Source organism: Xenopus laevis, chromosome 4L, assembly GCF_017654675.1.
Source record: "Xenopus laevis strain J_2021 chromosome 4L, Xenopus_laevis_v10.1, whole genome shotgun sequence".
Classification (NCBI taxonomy): Eukaryota; Metazoa; Chordata; class Amphibia; order Anura; family Pipidae; genus Xenopus; species Xenopus laevis.
This window is the reverse complement of record NC_054377.1, coordinates 116,128,337-116,151,684: the sequence shown is the minus strand read 5'-3', so window position 1 is coordinate 116,151,684 and position 23,348 is coordinate 116,128,337. Positions and strand designations below refer to the sequence as shown.

Genomic DNA, 23,348 nt, shown 5'->3' with positions numbered 1-23,348 from the left:
GTCTATTAGACTCTGCATCAGAGTGGAAACAATGCTTCCGGGTGCAGGCAGACTAGTGCGAAAGTGCTGCGGGGCAAAAAATGCAGGAGGAGATCTGCCATCGTCTGACCCTGGCTTTACTGAACACACAGAGCAGATATTGACACAGAAATGCTAAAGTATGCATTTAAGACTAGTCTGACATTGGCCTTAGTTTGCAAGCTCCATTGGGGCAGAGACTGACATGAATAAGCACTGTGTAAATGAAGAATTCTATAAATAAAAGTCACCCTGCTAAATTTCAGAAAAATATCAATACAACAAACTGTATGGACCCCCCAAATCTTACCATGTTTGATGGTGAGGTTTCCTTAAAACTAAATAATAGCGGACATACATCCGATTATTCTATTTGGTGCAACTATGTAGACATGGGTTTCACCTTATTAGTCTAAATTTCTTCAATCATATTTTCTTACCTCCATTCCTTCAAACGGTGGCGGGTCTTTTGGCTTGTTCATTTTCTTCTCCTTCTTTTCTGCTATAAGAATTTGCAAAAGTATATTATGGAGAAGCATACATAAGCAGTATCTGGATGGGCATGTGGCAAATGTGAGTAAATTCAAAGTCAACTTAAACCCGCAAAACTATAGCAGCTTTCATCTTATAATCATTTAATATACTGCCATATTTCTATCTCAGCTGGGGCATTCTCTATAGACGTCTCCATTTAGTAGTCACATCTACTATTGTATTAATAGAATGAACCTATACCTACTCTCCTTTATGTGTAGAAAATTAAAAATGCAGAAAATAATTACACAGAATTAATTACACATAATGTCTAGTTAAAGAGGAGGTTCACCTTTAAAGGGGTTCTGTCATGGGAAAACATGTTTTTTTCCAAAATGCATAAGTTAATAGTTCTGCTCCAGCAGACCTGCACTGAAATCATTTTTTTCAAAAGAGCAAACAGATATTTTTATATTTAATTTTGATCTGACATGGGGCTAGACATGTCAGTTTCCCAGGTGCCCTCAGTTATGTGACTTATGCACTGATAAATGTCAGTCACTCTTTACTGCTGCACTGCAAGTTGGGCTGAAGGCTCTGGCTGTCGTCAGCCTGCATATTTTTGCAGACTGAGAGAAGTAGATCTGCTCAGTGCACCTGCTCCATGGATTTGAATCCAATCAGCCTGTGTGTACTCACACACAACGCAGCTGAAGCCGAGGTCAGCCCAAATACACGAAAGGAGGCATCTCCAGGTTGATCTCTGCTTCAGCTCCACTGTGTGTGAGTGCACATAGGCTGGTCGCATTCAAATTATGGAGCATTGAGCAGATCTGCAAATATGTGCAGGCTGACAACAGTTAGAGCTTTCAGCCTGTGTGTACACCTCCCTTTCCCCCCAGCAGCCTATCTATAGAACAATGGGAAGGTAACCAGATAACAGCTCCCTGACCCAAAATAACAGCTCCCTGGTAAGACATGAGAACAGCTCTCAATAGTAAAAATCCAAGTCCCACTGTGACTCCTTCAGTTACAATGAGCAGGAGAAACAATAGCCCATCTGAAAGTAGTTCCATCATGAAGTGCTGGCTCTTTCTGAAAGCACAGGATTAGGCACGATGACATGAGATGGCTGCCTATACACCAATATTACACCTAAAAAATACACTTGTTGGTTCAGGAATAACATTTTATATGGAAGAGTGAATTATTTGCAGTGTGAACAGTGGCATTTAGAAATAAAAATCACGACTGTATCCCTTTAAGTTAACTTAAATCATTGACAACACACACATTATATGCAAGTCATCACAGGACATCCCAGGGCTATTTTATGCATCACAAAGTCATTTTATGGGTCTCATTCTGCCCACGGGCTCAACTGATTTCACATACTTTTACTGTATTTTGGTCCACAAACAATTCCCGTAGTTCCCACTACTTGAAAAAAGATGGGCAGCACAGCTGTTTCGAAACAGTTACAATCATAAAAAGGTCTAAAAACCACAGACACATTTAATCCCTGTGTATAGCAGTGGCTTCAGTCACAATGCTATGGGAACCCTTCAATCCGCCCCAAAGGCACCGAACCATAATTCCTCAACTTGCTTCTGCATTAGGATATTATATTGGTTCCTTAACTCTAATCAACATTTTCTGTGTTCCTGTAAGACATTTAGTTGGCCTTTCCTTTTTGTCCCGAACATTATTTCAAACCGTGTCAATGACATTTAAACTGCCATGAAAACATTTAATAAAATATCACCGTTTCGCTTAAAGCTAACCAAAAGCAGGATGACATTTCATCACAGTATTTTTTCTTCAACTCATCTTACAAAAATGTTAGTGTTCTTTCCCAGTGTTGGCTTTATAGCAGCAACTAAGTCAGAGCATCGTCACCCGCTGGACTGGATGATACTGAGCAGGAAATGAAACACTGGCTTACATTAAGCTCGTGCGAAGTGGTAAAAACAGCCTTGAAAACAAAGCACGGGTTTAACCGAGAAATACTTTGCACTTCGGGGGGAAGAACACACAAACATAGGAATTTAGAAATATCACATAAAAAAAAAATACTAGTTATTCAGCAAAATATTTAAACCTGTGAGCGTTTCCCAGCTGGTTTTAACTAGGAGGCATTAAATGACAATACATTAATAAAAAATGGGAATTCTATTGAAGCAGCTCTTTGGGAAGCATTAGTGCTCTCGGTTAATATTAAACCTTTTTTTTTTTTACTGTTATTGTTATTAAAAGCTTAAAGAAAAGACCGAGGAGTCTTTATTTTTGCCAAGCATTCAATAAAAAAACTGAAAGGCTAGCAAATACTTACATTATTATTATTTTGAACACAATGCAGGCTGCATCTATTACAATTTTAAAAGCACTTCAAATAGCTTACTCGTAAGCTCCAGATAGAGAATAAAACCAGACCACCTGGACTTCAAATTCATAGGTGAAATCCTTTCAGATAATACCCCAAAACACAATAACCAATAATAGCATTGTAAAGAACATAATGAATCTATGGTTTGCCCGTGAGACGTGAACTAAAGAATACTGGTTTTATAGTCGCTGAGACATTATTACATGTACTACCTACAGCATACAGAGCTGAAAGCTGTGGGGTTTTTTTGTTGATTTAAAAAAATGCAAGAATAAAAGTCCATACAGTTTATTAGTATAGCAAATAGCATGCAGGGAAGCAAAAAATATGCTTAATATTTTAATACATATCAGTAGGTAGTGTTAACAAATGCATCAGGTCTTTAATGGCCAACTGACTCCATTATTGATTTTAAAAAAAGAAAAACATTTAAAATACAAAGCTGTATTGTCTTGGCTGTCCATTCTAGCTCATGCTGACAAATTCAACCCTCACTACAGTTTGTACAGAATGCCTGTCCCAATTCTGAAGTTTGGATGTCACAGAAGATGAATATTTTGGAAGGGATGCAATTCCCTATTGAAAACACTGATTCAGTCTCTCATCATCTCCCGCCTTGATTACTGCAACTTACTCCTCACAGGTATTCCAACAAGTCACTTTTCACAACTCCAATCTGTTCTAAACGCGGCTGCTGGACTCATTCATCTAGCTCGCCGTTCAACATCAGCTACTACCATATGCATGTCCCTTCACTGGCTCCCAATCTCTTCTAGAATCAAATTCAAATTACTTACACTCACATTCAAGGCCCTTAATAATGAAACCCCTCCCTATATTTCATCTCTAATCTCCAAATACACTCCTTCACGAAACCTACGCTCTGCTTCTGATCTTCGCCTCACTTCTCCTCTGATCACTTCTGCCCATTCTCGTCTACAAGACTTCTCTCGGGCTTCTGCTTTTCTCTGGAACTCTCTGCCTCGAGCTGTCAGACTTTCTCCTTCTTTCCAAACTTTCAAGCGCTCCTTAAAGACCCATCTGTTTAAAGAGGCTTATTCGATGTACCTTAATTAATCATTGCTGTATAAAAAATGACAAAGTGTTTATATAATCCTAATGTCTCAATTGTACCCTAACATTTTAGTTTGTAAACTCTAATCTCTAGGTCCTTCTAACCCTATTGTACTCTGTAATCCTTGTTTTTTATCCACCATTTATCCCCTGTTTGCTGTAACTGCAGTAAAGCACTGCGTATCTTGACAGCGCTATATAAATAAATGATGATGATGATGAAATGTCAATGTATTTGCCTCAATTCTATTGCATGTGGATTTTTTCACCGTGAATTGGGCTGTGCAGCAGTTGCAGAGTTACAAGTCAATGGGGTATATTTATCAAAGAGTGAATTTAGAGATATCCACAGTCCACAGAGTGAAATACCGCCTCTCTCCACTCATTTCAATGGGATTTTTAAAGGGTGATAGTGAAAGTTCACCATTTGATAAATACGCCTTTAAAAATCCCATAGAAATGAATGGAAAGAGGCGGTATTTCACTCTGCAGACTGTGGAGATCTCTAACTTCACTCTTTGATAAATCTTCCCCAATGAGTGCGGATAAGTTTGTTTTGAAAGTTCCCGACTACCCAATTGCCAACAACATTTAGTCACCAGGACGCAGTTGGGCCAAGTCAGGAATTGGCTTGAACTGCGCATGCGCAAATCGGCGTTGAGTTCTGAAAGAATACAAAGGGGTGGGTGATGGAGCACTGGAGCTCTGCTGCGCTGCTCTGCTTTTAAGGGTCACATTTTTTAAAGGGATTTTTTTTTTTTAACTAAAGCACAGTGCGGGGAGGGGTAGGGAGAGGGGAGGGTTATGGGGAGCTTCTTTAGTTCTCCTTTAATGAACAAACCATCCAACAAATCACCCAGGCAGACTCTATACTACAACAGTTTATGCAAACTGGGACAAAAGTGTCAAAAAATATCAAGGCAGTTTTGTAGATTTTACCTTTACTTGGCAATCCATCCCTACGGTTCTGGAGGTAATAAAGCAGCTGCTCCACTTCCGCAAGTTTCGATGGGTGAATAAGTTTACATTCATCCACTACTTTCCGAGCAAGAGAGGAAATATCTGTATTGGCATTGAGGCTTTTCAGACGAATGCTGAATGAATAGAAAAACATCAAGTTGCTGCCTGTGTTTCAAGCATTAACAGAACTTTGGCTTTATAAATAAGTGATAATACAGGTATGGGATCAGTTATCTGGAAACCTGTTAGCTATAAAGCTCGAAATTACAGTAAGGCCATCTCCCATAGACTCGATTTTAATCAAATAATTAAAATTTTTAAAATTGATTTCCTTTTTCTCTGTAATATTAAAACAATACATTGTACTTGCTCACAACTAAGATATAATTAATTCTTATTGGAGGCAAAACAATCCTTAATTAAAGGAGAAGGAAAGCTCCAAGACAGTTTATTGCCAACATATTAGCCACAATAGTGCAAGCTAGAATGCTATATTTATTCTGCAGAATGCTTTACCATACCTGAGTAACCATCTCTAGACACTGTCTGTTTGTTTAGGATAGAAGCTGCCATATAACCTTGGTGTGACTTCACTTCCTGCTTGAGTCTCTCCCTGCTCACTTACAGCTCTGAGCTCAGATTACAGCAGGGATGGGAGGAGGGAGGGGGAGAGTAGCAAACTGAGCATGCTCAAGCCCTGCCCTGGAGGTTTCAGCTGAAAACAGGAAGTCTGATACAGAAGCCCATGTGTACACAATAGAAGGAAAGAAATGTGGTGATTCTTTTGACAGAGGACCCCGTGCAGCATTAATCTGGGGGTTTACTGGTGTGTTTATATAGACCTTTCTGATAAAGCTTACTTACTTTTAGCCTTTCCTTCTCCTTTAATGTTAAAATTATTTTTTTTTAGTAGACTAAAGGTAGATCCAATTTATGGAAAGACCCCTTATCCGGAAAGCCACAGGTCCAAAGCATTCTAGATAATAGATCCCACACCTGTAATAATTGACTGATACGTTGATTTGGTTACTCCTGCCCCTCTCTCCTCCCTGTGACTGGAGGATGCCTGCTGCTTACCGCACAAATAATACAACTTGCTGCAGTTAACCAAAGACATGGCATGGCATATAAGCTGGAGCAAAAAAAATGCAACTTACATTTTTTGACACTCTTTACGTTCCCCAAGCATGGTATCTCCCCGTTCTCCAAGAATTGTGGCTTCCACTTCATAGTGAACAACAAGTGCTTTTTCAGTTGGATGGACATCTATGTTACCCTCTTTTACTTTCCTGGGAAGAAAAACAAATGTAGTATTTAATGAATATTCCAGACAGCATTAGTGTAATATGCTATAGTACTCTATTCCTTTTTCACTGGGTTTCACCAGGATTTCCCATATATGTATGTAATGCTTCTGGCACTGGGTGTTTGTGGCCTGTAAAGTGTAGCTGATTAATGATAAATAATAAATGCTGCAAGGAAAACAGGATCAATGTCTGTTGTTGCCACAAATACCACAGGAACAGTGAACCAGTCACTGGCTTTATTTCCTAAAATACACAGGTTTAGATTTAGTATGTAACACAAATCACTTCATTTAACTGTTTTAAAAGATATACTGTATTTAACAGGTGATTTGCAGCTAATAATACTAATAACCGTATTATATTATGACTATGGGTGCTAACATTGGTCAAATATCACATGGATCTTAACAAAAAGTACTTTGATCTAAACACCCTAAAAGCTGTCTCTGTGTCTCCAAACTTCTTGGACTGTAGACCAATGATCCTCAAGCAGTGGCTTGTGAGCAACATGTTGCTCAAAACCCGCTGGCTGTTGATCTAAGAGGCCTCAAAACAGGTGCTTATTTTTGAATTCTTGGTTTGGAGACAAGTTTTCCTAGATCTATATGAATATGACACTAAAGAGCAATGGTTTCCAACCAGTGGCTCATGAGCAATTCCTAGCTTGGAGGCAACTTTTGGTTGTATAAAAAACAGGTGCCGGACTACTAAATAGCACAGCACTTATTTTGCGCAAGAGCATTTTTTATGGTTGTGTTGCTCCCCAACTCAATTCCCCCAAGCAGTAAATAGAATATTTCATTGAAGGTAGTCTGGACAGAGACATCACATGAAAGATAACACAGGTATTCCCTACAATAAACAAAAGCAGCTTTTCTTTTATAGAACAGTGTCTCTTACAGCATGTAAAACATATCTACAAAAACATTTGTACTTGCCTCTTGCTAGGGACAAGAGTAATGGTATTACTTTATAAAACTAGACGGTGTTATAACTGTCAACATGCATTTAAACTTTTCCTACTGACACCTGGATGGAAGTTTTCACATTCCATTTAACACAACTCACCTAAACTATACTGCCCAGTTTAATAATTGACAGATAGCAATCCTACACTAACATAGCTTATTCTCTGGCTTAACTACAAGATGATTTCTGTGACTATACTAATATTTTTGGGAAATTAAAAATTTGCAGTGGCCTCTTCTTTTAAAATCGTTCAGAAAGGCAAAGCAACAAGCCTCAAATTGTTCATATAAATCCGCAGGTCAGGTTGCAAAGGCAACACATGGTACTGGATTATAAAACTAACAAAGGGCACTTTGACACAGAGGCCGGCAGGCACTTACCAAACATATATGTTGACATGTAAAGAAAGCCTAATGAATAAGCCAGGTGTTCACTGCAATACTAGCTAACCTGCTGACAGGTTGTAAGACCCATGTCTTCTACATCTTTATGGGGAAGGTAACATTTATTTTGATTCCGGAATATGTCAGCAGAAGTCAGCGGAAAAAGTTTTATTTCAATTTAGATTTAGGGAGTTGATTGCTATTCTTTAATGGTGGCGGGAAAGTAGTTAACACTTCAGTATTAAGGCATATCAATTGATTAGCAAGTGTTGAAAATGAAGGGAATTTCTGAATCCTTTGCTACAACAGTTCAGCAACTGAAGTTCCGACACGACTGCATCTGCATCGGATAGTCGTGTCGCGATGGATCAACGCTGCGACACCATCCGACAATGCTATAGCATACCTTATTTCTGTTGCATCTGATTTGACGCCTGCATCTTTGCGCAGCGCGTCGGATTGCGCTGAAAACGCCCGTGTAGTCTTACTCTAAGGTATTTCATGTAACTGCATTTGATACAAACTATGCCTTCTTCCATTTCAAATTTATACATTGTGTATGAATAATTAAAGATGTTCAACTTTCAACACTAGGTTTCAGATAGTTCACCAGAAATTGTTTCCAATTACTTTCTATTTTCTATGTTTGGCTGTAATACTGAAGTGGAAAGTTTAATTTTTTACCTTCTAAAGCAGCTCTGGGTGGGGGTCACCGACCCTATAAACTGTTCTAAGCTGATACAGTTCTTATCTTTGACCCCGCTGAGCAGAATCCCTGAGTTTCATTACAGGCAGCTGATTCCAGAGAAATTTATCAACTAAATGTTGCAAAACTGTAACAGCGTAGAATCTGCACCTGAATTACTGAGCTGACATCGCCAAACGAGTGGATCTCTCCCCGATATGCCCACCTTGGGCCCAACGATCAGATCCTAACGATGGGTAACGGGCGGTCGGATCGCGGGACTGCATCAACGAACAGATGCGGCCGCGATCCAACAGGATTTTTAGTCCTGTCCGATGGACATCTGCCCGGACAGATATCGATCGGGGAAGCAGTCGGAGGGCCCCATACATGGGCCAATAAACTGCCGACTTGGTCTGTCAGCTTTTATCGGCCCATGTATGGCCACCTTAAGATTTAGACTTTAACTTAACTTAGATTTTGAAACAAATGGCAAAAAAATAAAAAATGTAAAGTAAAACTGAAAAAAGTATTTCTGGGGAACAATCTGAAAACAATCGAACTGAAAAAAAGTGTTTGGATGGTGAAAAACCCCTTTAAGGAGCCGATACACATGAATGAAATAACATAGTAACACAGCTTGCAAAAAAGACACAAATCCATCAAGTTTAACTTTTTAAGTCTATATAAAATATACTTTAGTTGATACAGACAAAGGCAAAAAAAGACCCATCTGAAGCCTCTCCAATTTGCCTCAGAGAGGGATAAATATCCTTCGTGACTGCAAAATGGCAATCGGATCAGTCCCTGAATCAAACTGTACTAAGGGTTATTGTCAATAACCCTGTATTTTTATCACTGCTAAAAAGTCACCCAACCCTTTGCTTGCCCTTACAGTTGTGCCAACCAAGAACTGCACAGGCAAGCACTTTGGTAGAGAGCCAAATAATTAGCCTGCATTACTTTAGCTTTCCACATATCTTTACAAATATCCAACCCAATGGGCTGTGATTGATGAGTCAGATACTTTGAAAAGTAAGTAGCATCCACTAATCATTACCTTTGTTAGGGAGGACTTCTTTTTACCTTATCTTGCTATTGCATTAGCATAACAGTTGCAAATTATATAGGGAATAACACACCCCTGATTTAAAATATAATGATATTAGAAGTCAATGAGTTCCATCACATGAGTCTGCAGCTTGACTGTTTTACACAGGCCAAGGATTAATTGTATCTTGGTTTGGATCAAGTATGTGGTAATGTTTCATTATTACCGAGAAAAAGAAAATAATTTTTAAATAAATCTGGATTAAAATTCAGTCTATGGGAGACGGCTATTTTGTAATTTGGATCTTTCTGGATTAGGGATCCCATAGCCGTAATTTACATGGGAGTCCTAGCACTCTGTAAATCCCTTAGAGCATACCATACAGTGCATCCCTTGCAGTTTACTATCTTAAACTCTGCAGAGCAGTTTTGGGGAAGGAGGGTGTTGACAAATGTAAAAATTACACATGCACACATTTCTTTCTGCAAAGAAGGGCTCCAGTCCAGTCCCGTTTTGCACTTATATCTTGCACATTAATGCATAAAGCCCAGTACAGATACAAGGGGTGCCAGTAGTGATGCCCTAACACTCTGTATCCAATACATAGTGGGCAGGGCCTGTATTTATATATATATATATATATATATATATATATATATATATATATATATATATATGCCCCCAAGGGCCTGTGCCTCGGGCTGAACGGTTTTGGGAATGGACCTCGGATTGCCTATTTTCTTTGGTTTTGTTTGTTTTTTTAAAAATCCCTCCCCACGATATGCAGCGGATTTCTCCAGGAGTGGGCGAGGGGCATCACTCTAGCTGAATGTGTTGCATGACGTCATAACGTACGTTGCATGACAGCAGCGAGCACAACGTAGGGGTGTGTTTAGATGTGATGCCTAGGGTGGCATTGGACCTAAATACAGCCCTGACAGTGGGGCTCATTTATAAACACTGGGCACATTTGCACTCGTGCAGTAACCCATAGCAACCAATCAGTTATTAGCTTTTTTTTTTTTTAGCCAAATGCAAGTAACGACAGTAAAGAGCTGGTAGGTTGGCATGGGTTACTGCCCAGGTGTAAATTTGCCCAGTGTTTATAAATACATGCCAATATTTGCAATTTATGATCAGCTATGGCCATGATTGCACACAGGCGCTCAACTGCAATTTCAGGGGGTCGTGGTCAGTAAAAAGCTGCCCTAAAATGAGATACTTTGGGCGAATCTGTTATGTGCAAAGAGACATGGTGGAGCTACAGCGAGGCTGTCACAGCTCAGCAATACACATACATCCACATCCGCCAACAATAGCTACACCCTGCCCATTCATCTCCCTGTGTGACTCTCCATTGAAAAGCATTGCAGTCTTGCCCCTCCTATGCCCCTATTTGCAGCCCTGTCACCTCTTGAGGAACCGGGCATCTTCCGACTGCATCTTGCCGTTATCAGTGCCCCAGGGCCTGCCCGGGCTCTCCTGTGTCCGGGTACCGATGATGATAGATGGGCGGGGAACACGAATCAGTTTGTCCCTGTTACTAGGGTGAGCACAAGCTACGACAACCCCGCCCACGTCTCTAACAATGAACTGATAGCCTTCTACGCACGCGCAAAAAAATCTCAACTCAGATCTTACGCTACCTTACGTTACGTAGGAAGTGCGTCAAGGGCCATTTTTAATATGGGCTTCAAGAAAAAAAAGCAATGCGAAAAAGGATTGGCTGAAGTGTGCCGTCTGTAGCTACTCTGAACACTGGAGTGTACCAACTCTTTGGAGTTGTAGGACAGCAATAGCTGGACTGGGGTGGACTTGGGACTACTAATTGATAGCAAAGCTACGGACAGAGCAGCTCTTATTCACACTGACACTTCCATGATTTGTGGGTTAGGCCTCCTTACTGTGCTGTATTACTGCTCTCTGTATAAGGGTAGGTCAGAGAGGGTATTTGCCCTGGGAGGGAGTCTGGGACCTCATCACCTTTCTATATAACAAACAAGGGAAAGTTGTGCTCACCACTAATTTTTAAAACCATTAGTCCTCTGCACTCAACCCATTATCAATATATTTAAGACAGAGACATTTTGTGCATACTGCTACTGAAAAATGCCTTACCCTTTAAACAAAACAGGGATTGTTTGTCCATATATTGCAATATATTTAAAGCTGGCCAACTACGTCAAAGTCATCCCATATCTGGCCAGTCCTACGCTTAATTTTCATCTGATTTATTAAGAATTTTATTGCTTCATTATACATTTTACAAAGGGACTAAGTTTTACCTGCAACTTACTAGCTGCTTTCAAAGTAAAACTCCCACCCTTCCCAGCTATAGTCAGGTGATCCCACTGGTGTCTAATAAAAGGGCAGCCAAGTTTGGGAGTTTTACTTTGAAAGCAGCAAGTAAGTTGCAGGTAAAACTTAGTCCCTTTGTAAAATGTATAATGAAGCAATAGAAAATATATTGATAATGGGTTGAGCGCAGAGGAAGTCAATTTTGGTGAGCGCACTCTTACCAGATTTCTTAGATGGTGGGTGCGTTGGTCAAGTTTTGCATACATAGTAGTAAATGGACCCGCACTCGAATGTTCTTAGTGAAGAAAAGTAATGTGCTTTATTCACAAATGCATATCCAACGTTTCGGTCCACACTGGGACCTTTCTCAAGGATGATATATATATATATATATATATATATATATAAAAAAATCAAAATTTGGAATAAAGCATTCCTGGGCCAGCACTTCCCTTAGTAAAACAAGTGTCATTTTATTTTACACACATCACAGTGCTCCAACGTTTCGGTCCCTCTTGGGACCTTTCTCAAGAGGGACCGAAACATTGGAGCACTGTGATGTGTGTAAAATAAAATAACAAGACACTTGTTTTACTAAAGGAAGTGCTGGGCCAGGAATGCTTTATTCCAAATTTTGATTATATGATTGAGAATTGGCCATGCACCCCTGAGATTGCTTGATTGGAGTTAGTTCTCCTTTAAAGGAGAATTCAACCCTAAAGTTAAAAAACCCCTACCCTACATAGACCCCCCTCCTTCCTCCCCCAGCCTAAGTGTTATCCTGGGCATATGCCCCTAACGTTTTACTAACCCCTAGGAGCAGATTCAGGCATTGGAATTCACAGGCGTCATCTTCTTCTCTTCGGAATGAGACCGGCATGGCAGTGCATACACAGTATTAGTAATTTTATGTTTCGTAACAACTGCGCAGAAGCGCCGGTCTGATTCCGAAGATTACCGATGCGGTTGAAAATGGCGCCCGTGAGCTCCGTTGCCTGAATCTGCACCGAGGATTAAGTAAAATATTAGGGGCATTTGACCGGGGTAACACCTAGGCTGGGGTGGGAGGATGGAGGGGGGGTCTATGTAGAGTAGGGGGAAGGTTTTTTTTTTATAACTTTATGGTTGAATTCTCCTTTAAGACTCCTTTACGACTCCCCTCCTGTTCCATGCTTTTCATTCAGATATTTATAACGTCAAGGTTACATAAGAAATATATTTAAATATAACAATATACATTTTCTCATAAATCAGTATTTAAAGGAATTGATCACCTTTGAGTTAACTTTTAGTATGATGTGTTCTGAGACAATTTGCAATTGGTTTTAATTTTTTATTATTTGTGGTTTTTGACTTATTCAGCTTTTTATTCAGCAGCTCTCCAGTTTGCAATTTCAGCCACCTGGTTGCTAGGGTAATTTGGACGCTAGCAACCAGGTGGCTGAAATCTCAAACATGAATCGATTTAAATAAGTGATTGCAAAAATGAATAGGAGAGGGCCTGAATAGAAAGATGAGTAATACAAAGTAGCAATAACAATACATTTGTAGCCTTACAGAGCATTTGTTTTTTAGATGGAGTTAGTGACCCCCATTTGAAAGCTGGAAAGAGTCAGAAGAAGGAGGCAAATAAATAAAAAACTGTTGAAGACCAAAGACAAAGTTGCTTAGAATTGGCTATTTTATAACATACTAAAAGTTAACTTATAACATACTAAAAGTTAAGTATGGCCACTCCTGGTGTATAGCATATATATCAGACATACACATAATATAACTGTTATTCCAAACTTGTATCTATAAAGTGTTAACATATTCTGCAGTGATGTATAATACAATGGTGTATATATCAGACAATACAAATGACAAATACTGGTCTGTACAGGAGGTGAAAGAATAAGAGAGAGGAAAAGTGCACTTTTAGTATGATATTGAGAGTGATATTCTGAGACAAATTTTAATTGATTTTTATTGTTTATTATTTATGGTTTTTGAGTTATTCAGCAGCTCTCCAGTTTGCAGTTTCAGCAATCTGGTTACTAGGGTCCAAATTACCCTAGCAACCATGCATTGATAAAGTATTGAATGAATGATCAATGTTGTAAATTCCAAAAGCGAAGGAAACAACATTTAAGTAATTTATACAGTGTAAGGAAAGTTTATTTTGTGCAACTAACGTAATCAAACAGGGTTTCTTTGGGTGATCGGTCCCTTTCTACGTTTTTGTATTAAAACGTCTTTTAGTGCTCAGGCAGCTTAATTCCACATTTATTTATTTGACCAACAACATATAGCGGGTGGTTTGTCCTGTACAAAATATTAACTAAGCACTCATTAGCTTATTATCTAAAAATGCTAACTTTGTGCTCTGTAATTACATGGTAATGATGGTTTCGTGTGACATTGCACACAAATATAACCTGCATTTAGGTCTGTCCCTTTATTCCAAGGATTATTATTACTGAAAATATTTTTCACTCAATTAAACCCTTGTTAAAAAGCTGGAAATAATCTCAGTGCTGTCATATATAAAATAAATGTTTTCCTAAATGATTACATTGAAAGTTGCTGAATGATCTTCAGCAATTCTGCCTGTCGAAATATCAGTACTTTGCTATAAGTTTCTCCTTTTAACAAATGCCTTTTTGTGAATTTTCAGGAGCAAGGAGATGTCTGTTCTGCCCAGACCTACGCTGGCAGCAGAGATTGGAAGACAAGGGACAGATTCAAGCCTGTAACAGTGTATACAAACAGCAATTGTCACAAGGAATAAACTGCTAGAGTTTCAAGCTGCATTTGTGTTAATGCAAGATAAATCTAGGTTTGTTTACTGCTATTTTCCTTACTCATAACCATTTGAAAAAAATAACATATTAAACATATGTGGCAAGGTGAGGAACTTGAGGGTCAAAAGATCTCATACATGAGTATTAAAAACTTTTAGTTTGCTCTCTTAAAGGGGGTTGTTCACCTTTGAGTTAACTTTTAGTATGATGAGAGTGATAATCTGAGACAATTTGCATTTGTTTTTTATGTGTGGGTTTTCCGTTATTTAGCTTTTTATTCAGCAGCTCTCCAGTTTGCCATTTCAGCAATGCAACCATGCATTGATTTGAATGAGAGACTGGAATTTGAATAGGAGAGGGCCTGAAAAGAAAGATGGATAAATAATACCATTGTAGCTTTACAGAGCATTTGTTTAAGTGACCCCCATTTCAAAGCTGGAAAGAGTCAGAAGAAGAAGTCATATAATGAAAACCAATTGAAAAGTTGCTTAGACTTGGTCATTCTATAACACATGGTTCAGAGACAATTTTGGTATCGCAATTACTAATTGTTTGAGATGGCAGTTAAAAGGTTATCACTCATGCCCTGTCGTGTATTGAATTGATGAGAGTGTGCAGGGAGTGGAGTATTTTATCTTAGTTACCCTATTGGAGTTCTTTTTACTGATCTGTATGTGCCGTCTGCATCTTTTATTCCCCTCCTCTTTGTGCTACTATTCACTAGTATGATTTCTGCTTTAGGCAACCTAAATGACTATTGGTTTTTGACCAAGTGGTGGATCAAACCTGGAGAAAACACAACCTGTTTGGCCCTTGCCAAATATAAAATAGACACACAGATACATTTATAAATGTATTCCAAATTGCACATTTCTGCAAGAATATTCTGTTACAAAGCCCAGCGGGTCTCTGATTTGAAGGTTACTATACTATACTACTATTTTAAGGTCCATTGCAACCATTGCAAGGTATTGTAAAATGCATTACAGAGGCATACGAAAATAGGCAATTTTACATAATTTGAAGTCACACACACACACACACAAAAACATAGTCCGCACTCCTCCCGGATTCAATTCTGTTGATGGTGGTGCGTTGGTCAAAGTTTTATGTTATATTCCAGTAAATGGACCCGCACTCATTCATTTTAGTGAAATAAATGTGCTTTATTCACAAGTTCATTTCCAACGTTTCGGTCCTCTCTGGGACCTTTTTCAAGGATCCTTGAAAAAGGTCCCAGAGAGGACCGAAACGTTGGAAATGAACTTGTGAATAAAGCACATTTATTTCACTAAAATGAATGAGTGCGGGTCCATTTACTGGTATATATCTATATATATATAATATACCTTAAACAGCCATCAAGCAAACATCATTTAGAAAGACATTAAAGGAGATTCTAGGTAAGACGTTTCTGTAGAAATAATATGTACAATAATATGCCAATTAGTGAGATCATTCAGGAGGAGCACAGTGAAATAACGCATCACTTTGATGCCTGCCACTTTGCAAAATCTTTGCATACAAAACTTGTAAAAGCAAGTCGAAAGAGAAACTGTGCAGAACTTTGTAACTGGATTGACCCAACTGTGAATCATTTTTGGTGATCCATAATAACGTGCGGTGAAAATGTAGAATTGCTGTTAGAAAAATGGGCATCTTTGGTAAACCATGTCGCCAATGTTCACGAATGGCCAGGCACAACCAAACAATATCATAGTTGCGCTCATATCCAGACAGAAATACTATGAGAAAGAAAATGGCTGCGGAGAGAATCCACTGCCTTCAATATTTTCAGACATTGTTTTATCCAAGAGTGCAATCAAAGCTCTTCAAGTCTTTGCCATTTTTTCCAAGCAAGACAAAATACATTTCACGGCAGTGATATTATCAAGCACCATATGAGACTATGTCATGATTCATCTGATGCCATGGAAGCAAGAACTGAGCTTGCTGCTATGCATCATAATTTCATCACTGAAAGAGAGCAAGCACAATTAATTACTGAGCTAAGGCACAGACCTGGATTTTCCCCGGAAAATAAAAAATGCCTACTAAATTCTGTCTCCAAGACTACATCTAATGATTTTTTCTTAGATCTTTTAAAAGATGTGGCCAGATATGTAAATGGTAAACTTGACATACAGGTCTAGAAGTCCTAGTACTTATTTTGCAACTGAGTAACCAACTAAAGAAGTTATTGGAAGCAAAAAATAAAAATACATTTTAAATAGATAGTGTAATGATTGACAGACTTAAATAATGCATGCCCAAATGCAAAAATACAAAACACTGTTTTACAGTGTCAGTGAGCCTATTTACCTGACGTTTTGTTATTCAGAACAACAAAAATTGTATAATAAAAATGTAAAAATAATAAGTAAGTAATAAATAAGATCTTGCTCATGCACAAAGTTTTAAAGGTTATTGTCCCATATACTTTTAGGGGCATATTTATCAAAGGTTGAAGTTAAAAAAACTTCGAACTTCGGGTCGAAGTTTTTTTGGGGTCAAAGTGGGCTGAATTCGGCCTACTTCGAATCGTTCGATCGTACTTAGATTCAAAGTTTTTTTAACTTCGACCTTCGATCTCCCAAACTCCCCCAATTGCCTCCATACAGGTTGTAGGAGGTCCCCCATAGGCTAAAACAGCCCTTTGGCAGCTTTTAGGAGGCGAATGGTTGAAGTCGAAGTTTTAAAGAGACAGTACTAAATTGAATTTCACAGTTTTTTTCAACTTCGAATCGAAGTATGACTATTCCCTAGTCGAAGTACACAAAAAAATAGCTCGAAGTTCGAAGTTTTTCACTTTGAAACTTCACCTCGACCCTTGATAAATCTGCCCCTTAATCCTTTCATAAACAGATTGCACAAAAACTGTACAGGACCGGAATAGATTCCGATAATAGAAGTTTGCCTGTATATGATTGAAGTGGTTATATACTAACCATACTATGGACAAGGGAAAATTGAACTATGAACTTTTTAATATACAGGTAATTTGCACACATTCAAATATAATTAAGGTGCCAGATTTCTTTAAAATATTACTTTTTCCTTTTTAAGGTAGACCTGTCACCCAGACACAAAAATCTAGGATTTTGAATAAGTTTTTTGGGTGACGGGCTCCTTTAAGTAGTAGGTAGCATTCCTTTGATATAAAGTCAGTTACCAAAGCACATCCATGTATTATTTATTTTTAAACTGCAGTGGAGTTGATACACATAAATATCATCATCATCATTTATTTATATAGCGCTGTCAAGATACGCAGTGCTTTTTTTTATACCTTTTTAATGTATAATACAAATGGCAATGTTTATAAAATGGAAAACAGGAAAAAAGATGTATGGAATAAACATTTTATAGTATTTTCCTTGTGATATGTTTGTTTACCATTCATTGAGATTATAATACTTTTTTCTTTTTTAACCAAATGTTTTAGATTTCTATATTTCTCACTGAGAACGTATAACTTCTACAACTTCTTTAACTATATGTAGTGATCTACAAGAAAGTGTAAAGCAAACCTTATCCTTTATAAAAATAAAAGAACATTTCTCTATTAGGAAAGATATCAATAAAACAATACCAAAGTAAAAAAAATCAGGTTGCTAAAATAAAATTACATTGGTTGTTTGAACATCTCATTATTTTTATTATTTTAAAATTTAAATATGTAATTCTGTTATATCTAAAATATATATTTGTTAATATATATATATATATATATATATATATATATATATATATATTGGAATCTAAACATGACAGCATTAGGAGGGCTATTTACAAATTTTTGAGGCTAAGGAAAAAAAGCGTTATAACTCATACAACTTTTCTTTTCTCAAACACTAGTTATTTAAGAAAAATGTGACAATATTCCCACATTGTTCCATTAATATTCGAACCTAAAAGACTCGAATGTTTTAATGCTCTATATCATTCCCATTGACTTCTATTGAACAATGCCAGCTGTTATTTCAAGTTTTTTTCTGGTGACTTTTTTCTACTGACTATTCGAGGTTCTAGGGAATATTCTCATGAGAGTTGCAGCCAGCATTACTGACTTAAATACAACAAAATTATGACTTACCCAACAACCAAATTATAGACACAGACACGTACATGGTGGAGAATGGCCGCAGCTGTTGTTTATTAATTATCATATCAATCAGAACAGTAACCATTGCTAATAATACCTGCTCATACATATCTTCCCAGCCAGCCTTTTGTTTGCCTTTTTATAGTCGGCTTTCGCACCTTTTTGCGAACGGACACCGCTTTTTTAGAAGTGACCAATCAGAAGACTGGGATTGAAATATTGATAAATCAGAAAACCGATAAGCTTTTAATGAGGAAAAAACATGTGTAAATAAAACTTTAACAAAAAAAAGAGCTGTCACACTCCCATGTCTGGGAGAGTTAAGTCACTTCCCATTCAGTATATTCACATGAGTTTTGATGAGCATGCGTAACCTGTCACTCACAGAAAAGAGATGTGTTTTTCTCTGAGCCTCTGAGTATTCCTGAGTGGTTCACACAAGGCATAATAAAGGTATTTTGACCTGCGCAGTGTGGTTTAAAGGGGTTGTTCACCTTCCAAACACTTTTCTCAGTTCTGTTGTTTCAGTATGTTCACCAGAAATAAATACTTTTTTCTATTACTTTTCATTTTTTTTATGATAATGTGAATACAGGATTCAGTTTGTCATTTGGCCATTTACAGCATGATTCTGATTCTGCCGACCTGAATTCGAACCCTACAAAATGCAAAAAACTTTCCTATGTGTACATTGACAATATATGCATAAACTCAACCAATTTCCGGGCACGACGATGGTTAGGTATGCAACCAAATATATTGTGGAGGATTCATTGTATTCCTAGTTTTAGCTATATTTGAGTGGTTTATAAGGGTGCATCTGCCACATTTTTTCTGTGAGGGGTTTACTACACCACTTACTAGAAAGGAAAAGGAGACCAAAATCCCAAACCAATATGCAGATGTGGTGCAGGGCTGCCTCAGAAATCGATGGGTTTTAATGATACCTTCATGTGAAAATAGCAATATTATAAAATCCCCTACCATGCAACGGTTTCAGCAGTCCTGTTTGGGAAATGTTCAAGTATTCAAAAGTCTGGTAGGGTCTTGCTGCTTTTTTTCCTCTTACCATAGTATACATACTTAACCCACATCATTAGTTTCTCAGTCAGAAGTCTAGGTATTTTCAATCTCATCTTATCTATGTTAGAATATTTACGGTGGGCAGATTATGCTGCATTTAAATTCTGTTAAAAGAACCTTCCTAGGTCCTGCTGATATTTTTCATATTGATCAGTGGGGAATGTTATGGGTCATAGCAGAAATATGGTGCACGCTCATTAGATTATTGTGTAAGGTTACGGTATAATTATAATATACCTCACCCCTCTTACTAGGGTTTCGGTACTTTTGAACAAGCAGATAAAGAATCCAACCAATAAGTATATATTGAAGTGATTATATTGTATAATAAATCAATGGATTGTTACATACAAATTAATATACTTAGAATAAAACAATATTTACAGTTATAAATGCTCTATAAGTCTACATTGTTGTTACCAACATAGTAATGGAATAGAGATCAGCTTCATTTTGGCTTCCCTCTGGTCTGTAGTCCGCACATGCTGTCTTTTACAGGCTCCTTTGGCTCTTCTCCAGGCTCCTCTCTCCTCAACTCACTCCTGTCCAGGGTTCTTTTATCCTGGTTTGTGACACCTGCCCCCACAGCTCACCTCCCAACTGACAAGATGCCAAGATAAACCTCCAACTTGCCCACATCCTGTTGAGAGAGTTTTCGGCATACAAAATCAGTTTTATAGCTCCTGTAGAAACTAACTACAATTCTAAGACAACCCTTTAATGTAGAAATTTGGGTAAGGGTGTGATCTGGAATGTAAGCTACCAGGAAGACTAAAGGTGGCCATACACTGAGAGATCCGCTTGTTTGGCGACATTCCCAAACAAGCGGATCTCTCTTCGATATGCCCACCTTGAGGTGGGCAATATCGGGCTGATCCGATCGTGGGCCCTAGGGCCCAACGATCGGATCCTAACGCAGGGGAAACGGGGGTCAGATTGCGGGACCGCATTAACGAACAGATGCGGCCGCGATCCGACGGGATTTTTTGTCCCATCCGATCGAGATCTGGCCGACTTTCGGCCAGATCTCGATCAAGGAAGCCCGTCGGGGGGCCCCATACACTGTTTGTGTATGCTGAAATAGAATGGCCTAATCATTTGAAGCTTCATGTTTAATTTTTAGGTACAGGTATGGGACCTGTTATCCAGAATGCTCGGGACCTGGGGCTTTCTGGATCTTTCCGTAATTTGGATCTTCATACCTTAAGTATACTAGAAGATCATGTAAACATTAAATAAACCCAATAGGCTGGTTTTGCTTCCAATAAGGATTAATGATATCTTAGTTTGGATGAAGCACAAGGTACTGTTTTATTATTACAGCGAAAAAGGAAATCATTATTAGTATCTATGGGAGATGGCCTTTCCGTAATTCAGAGCTTTCTGGATAATTGGTTTCCAGATAACAGATCCCATACCTTTACTAGATGGATATCAAAAATACCAGTAAGGAAGATTACTTCTGTAAGTGTCAGTTACTGCACCTTTCATCTACATCCTACTAACATTTTTTATTTACATAAGGATTTGGGGTGGAAGAAATGATTTTAATGGGGTGCATTAAAATGGTTGAAAGTTGAAGAACGGTCCTTTACTTTTTGTTGTTTGTCTAGTAACTGAAAGGAATCCTGCTTATATGTCTGTTTCACACGTATCTGTTTGAAAATGGCTGTTTTGACATTAAATATTTAAACTGTATTTTGATAAATTTGGCTTGATGGGAAACACAATGCAGTCTAGATGCATCATTACTTCTGTGCCTTTTTATCATCAATCTCTGTCTCCTGAAAGTAAAATAACTTCACAAGCCTATTCTGGTAACAAACTTGACCTAATCGTTGCAAGCTGCTACAGAGACATACGTGTTGACAATTCAGCTTCAACTGCTGCTGAGTGTCAGACTCCATTTAGTAACTCAAAATGATGAGATCTGGGAAAAAAGAACCAAATGTTAGACTGCTGTAGTGGAATCTGCCTGTAATTAATGTTTATCATGGATACAATATCATATATTAGGAACATACTTGTACATCTTTCAACACTGAAAATTAGAGCATTTTCTGGAACTTGTTAGACTGCAGCATACATATTAAAACTCTCCTCCTTAACTCTTTGTTGATAAAGTCACCCAAGTTTGCAGAAAGTCATAGAAAGCTCAAAATTATTCTTTGATTTTATCTAACACATGGCAATGAAACCCTCTGTGGACAGGCAAAAGTGTTTTACTCACAGAGAGGACGATGCCTGCATTCAGTTGAAAAAGAGACACAATCATAAGCTGATGTGTCCTGTCAATGCCCTCTGTGTTAGCCCTAAACTAGTTTAAAAGCTATGCATCCACATTATAAATGCTGAGCTATTGGGCAGCCTGCAAAGGGGCAGGAGAAATAGGAGAACTAACATTAAAGGGATTCTGTTACAAGAAAACATGTTTTTTTTAAACAAATAAGTTATATAATAATAATAATATTAGTGCTGCTCCATTAGAATTCTGCACTGAAATCCCTTTGCACTGCACATTGAAGTAATATCACCCCCTTCCATTTCCCACCAGCAGCCCATCAGCAGAACAATGGGACTACAACAAGAAAACAACTCCTTGACACTAGATAACACCTCCCTGCTAGATATGAGAATTTCACTCAATGGTGAAAATCCAAGTCCCACTGCAACTCCTTCAGTTACATTGAGTATCAGAAACAATAGCTTAACTGAAAGCAGTTCCAGCATGAAGTGCTGGCTCTTTCTGAAAGGACAGGATTAGACAAAATAAACTGAGATGGCTGCCTACACATCAATATTATAGCTTAATTTAGAAATATAAAAACACCATGAAAATCATGACAGAATCCCTTTAAAAGGAACTCTGCATTTAAGAGGGTTAAAGGAGAACTAAACCCCCACAGTGATAAGTTCCCACTGCCCCCCTCCCTGCCTCCCCCCTGCTAAGTGTTGTCCCCCTGTGGGATTACTGACCATACACGCAGAGTGAGCACAGCGGTGCTCACAGGCGCCACCTTCTGGTGCTTCAGTAATCTTCGGGTCTTCCGGTGATTCAGCAATTTCCGTCTATTTCATTACATGCACAGTTGTAACGAACTGGAAGACTTCTCCAATTGCGCATGCGCCGCTCACTTTACAAGGATTACAGAGCTTGCGCCCGTGAGCTCCGCTGTGCTCACTCTGCGTGTATGGTCAGTAATCCTACAGGGGGCACAATTCTGGGGTGACACTTATTAGGGGGGAGGGAGGGGGGCCAGTGGGGACTTATCACCAAGGGGGTTTAGTTCTCCTTTAGTTAGGACTGATGTAAAGGGCCTTGACGGGGTGCATCAGCTTATGCACATTTGTACAAACAATGTGAGCAAATGTGCCTCTCAACTGAATGCAGATATTTTCCCTCACTGCCTGTAGGGTTGATCATTTACTTATATATATATATATATATATATATATATATATATATTGTGACAACTAGACCTATAGGGGTACCTGGGTCAGTGTATTGGGCCGCTTTCCACAGTCTTTTAGGGTAAACAAAGCAGTCACAGAAGTCGCTCTTCTTAAAGGCAAGTGACTGCAGTTTATTCTGTAACAAGCACACAAGAAATGTAAAAAACAAGGAAAAATAAACCCTTGCACCAGAGCGCTGGCTAAACACAGTTGGCAACCTAACTACATTTGGGTGGCTTTCCCAACACCAACTTAACAGCAAAAGGACCAAAATATATATCACAATCACTGGTAACCAGTACCTTTACTGTGCAGT

General features: G+C 38.4%; 1 protein-coding gene across 2 annotated transcripts in view; it reads right to left on the bottom strand.

Annotated features, from left to right (window-relative positions):
* The window catches only part of kifap3.L (kinesin-associated protein 3 L homeolog), a 76,874-nt gene extending 65,986 nt beyond the window's left edge, over positions 1 to 10,888 (bottom strand). Inside the window, exons 1-4 of one of the 2 annotated variants that reach the window (XM_018256721.2) lie at positions 10,719 to 10,888; positions 6,070 to 6,201; positions 4,892 to 5,046; positions 459 to 517 (exon numbers count right to left, since the gene is read on the bottom strand). In XM_018256721.2, coding sequence (XP_018112210.1) covers positions 459 to 517; positions 4,892 to 5,046; positions 6,070 to 6,201; positions 10,719 to 10,750 — 378 coding nt within the window. In that variant the 5' untranslated portion in view covers positions 10,751 to 10,888. 2 annotated transcript variants of the gene reach the window in all.
* Between the last annotated feature and the right edge of the window lie 12,460 nt (positions 10,889 to 23,348).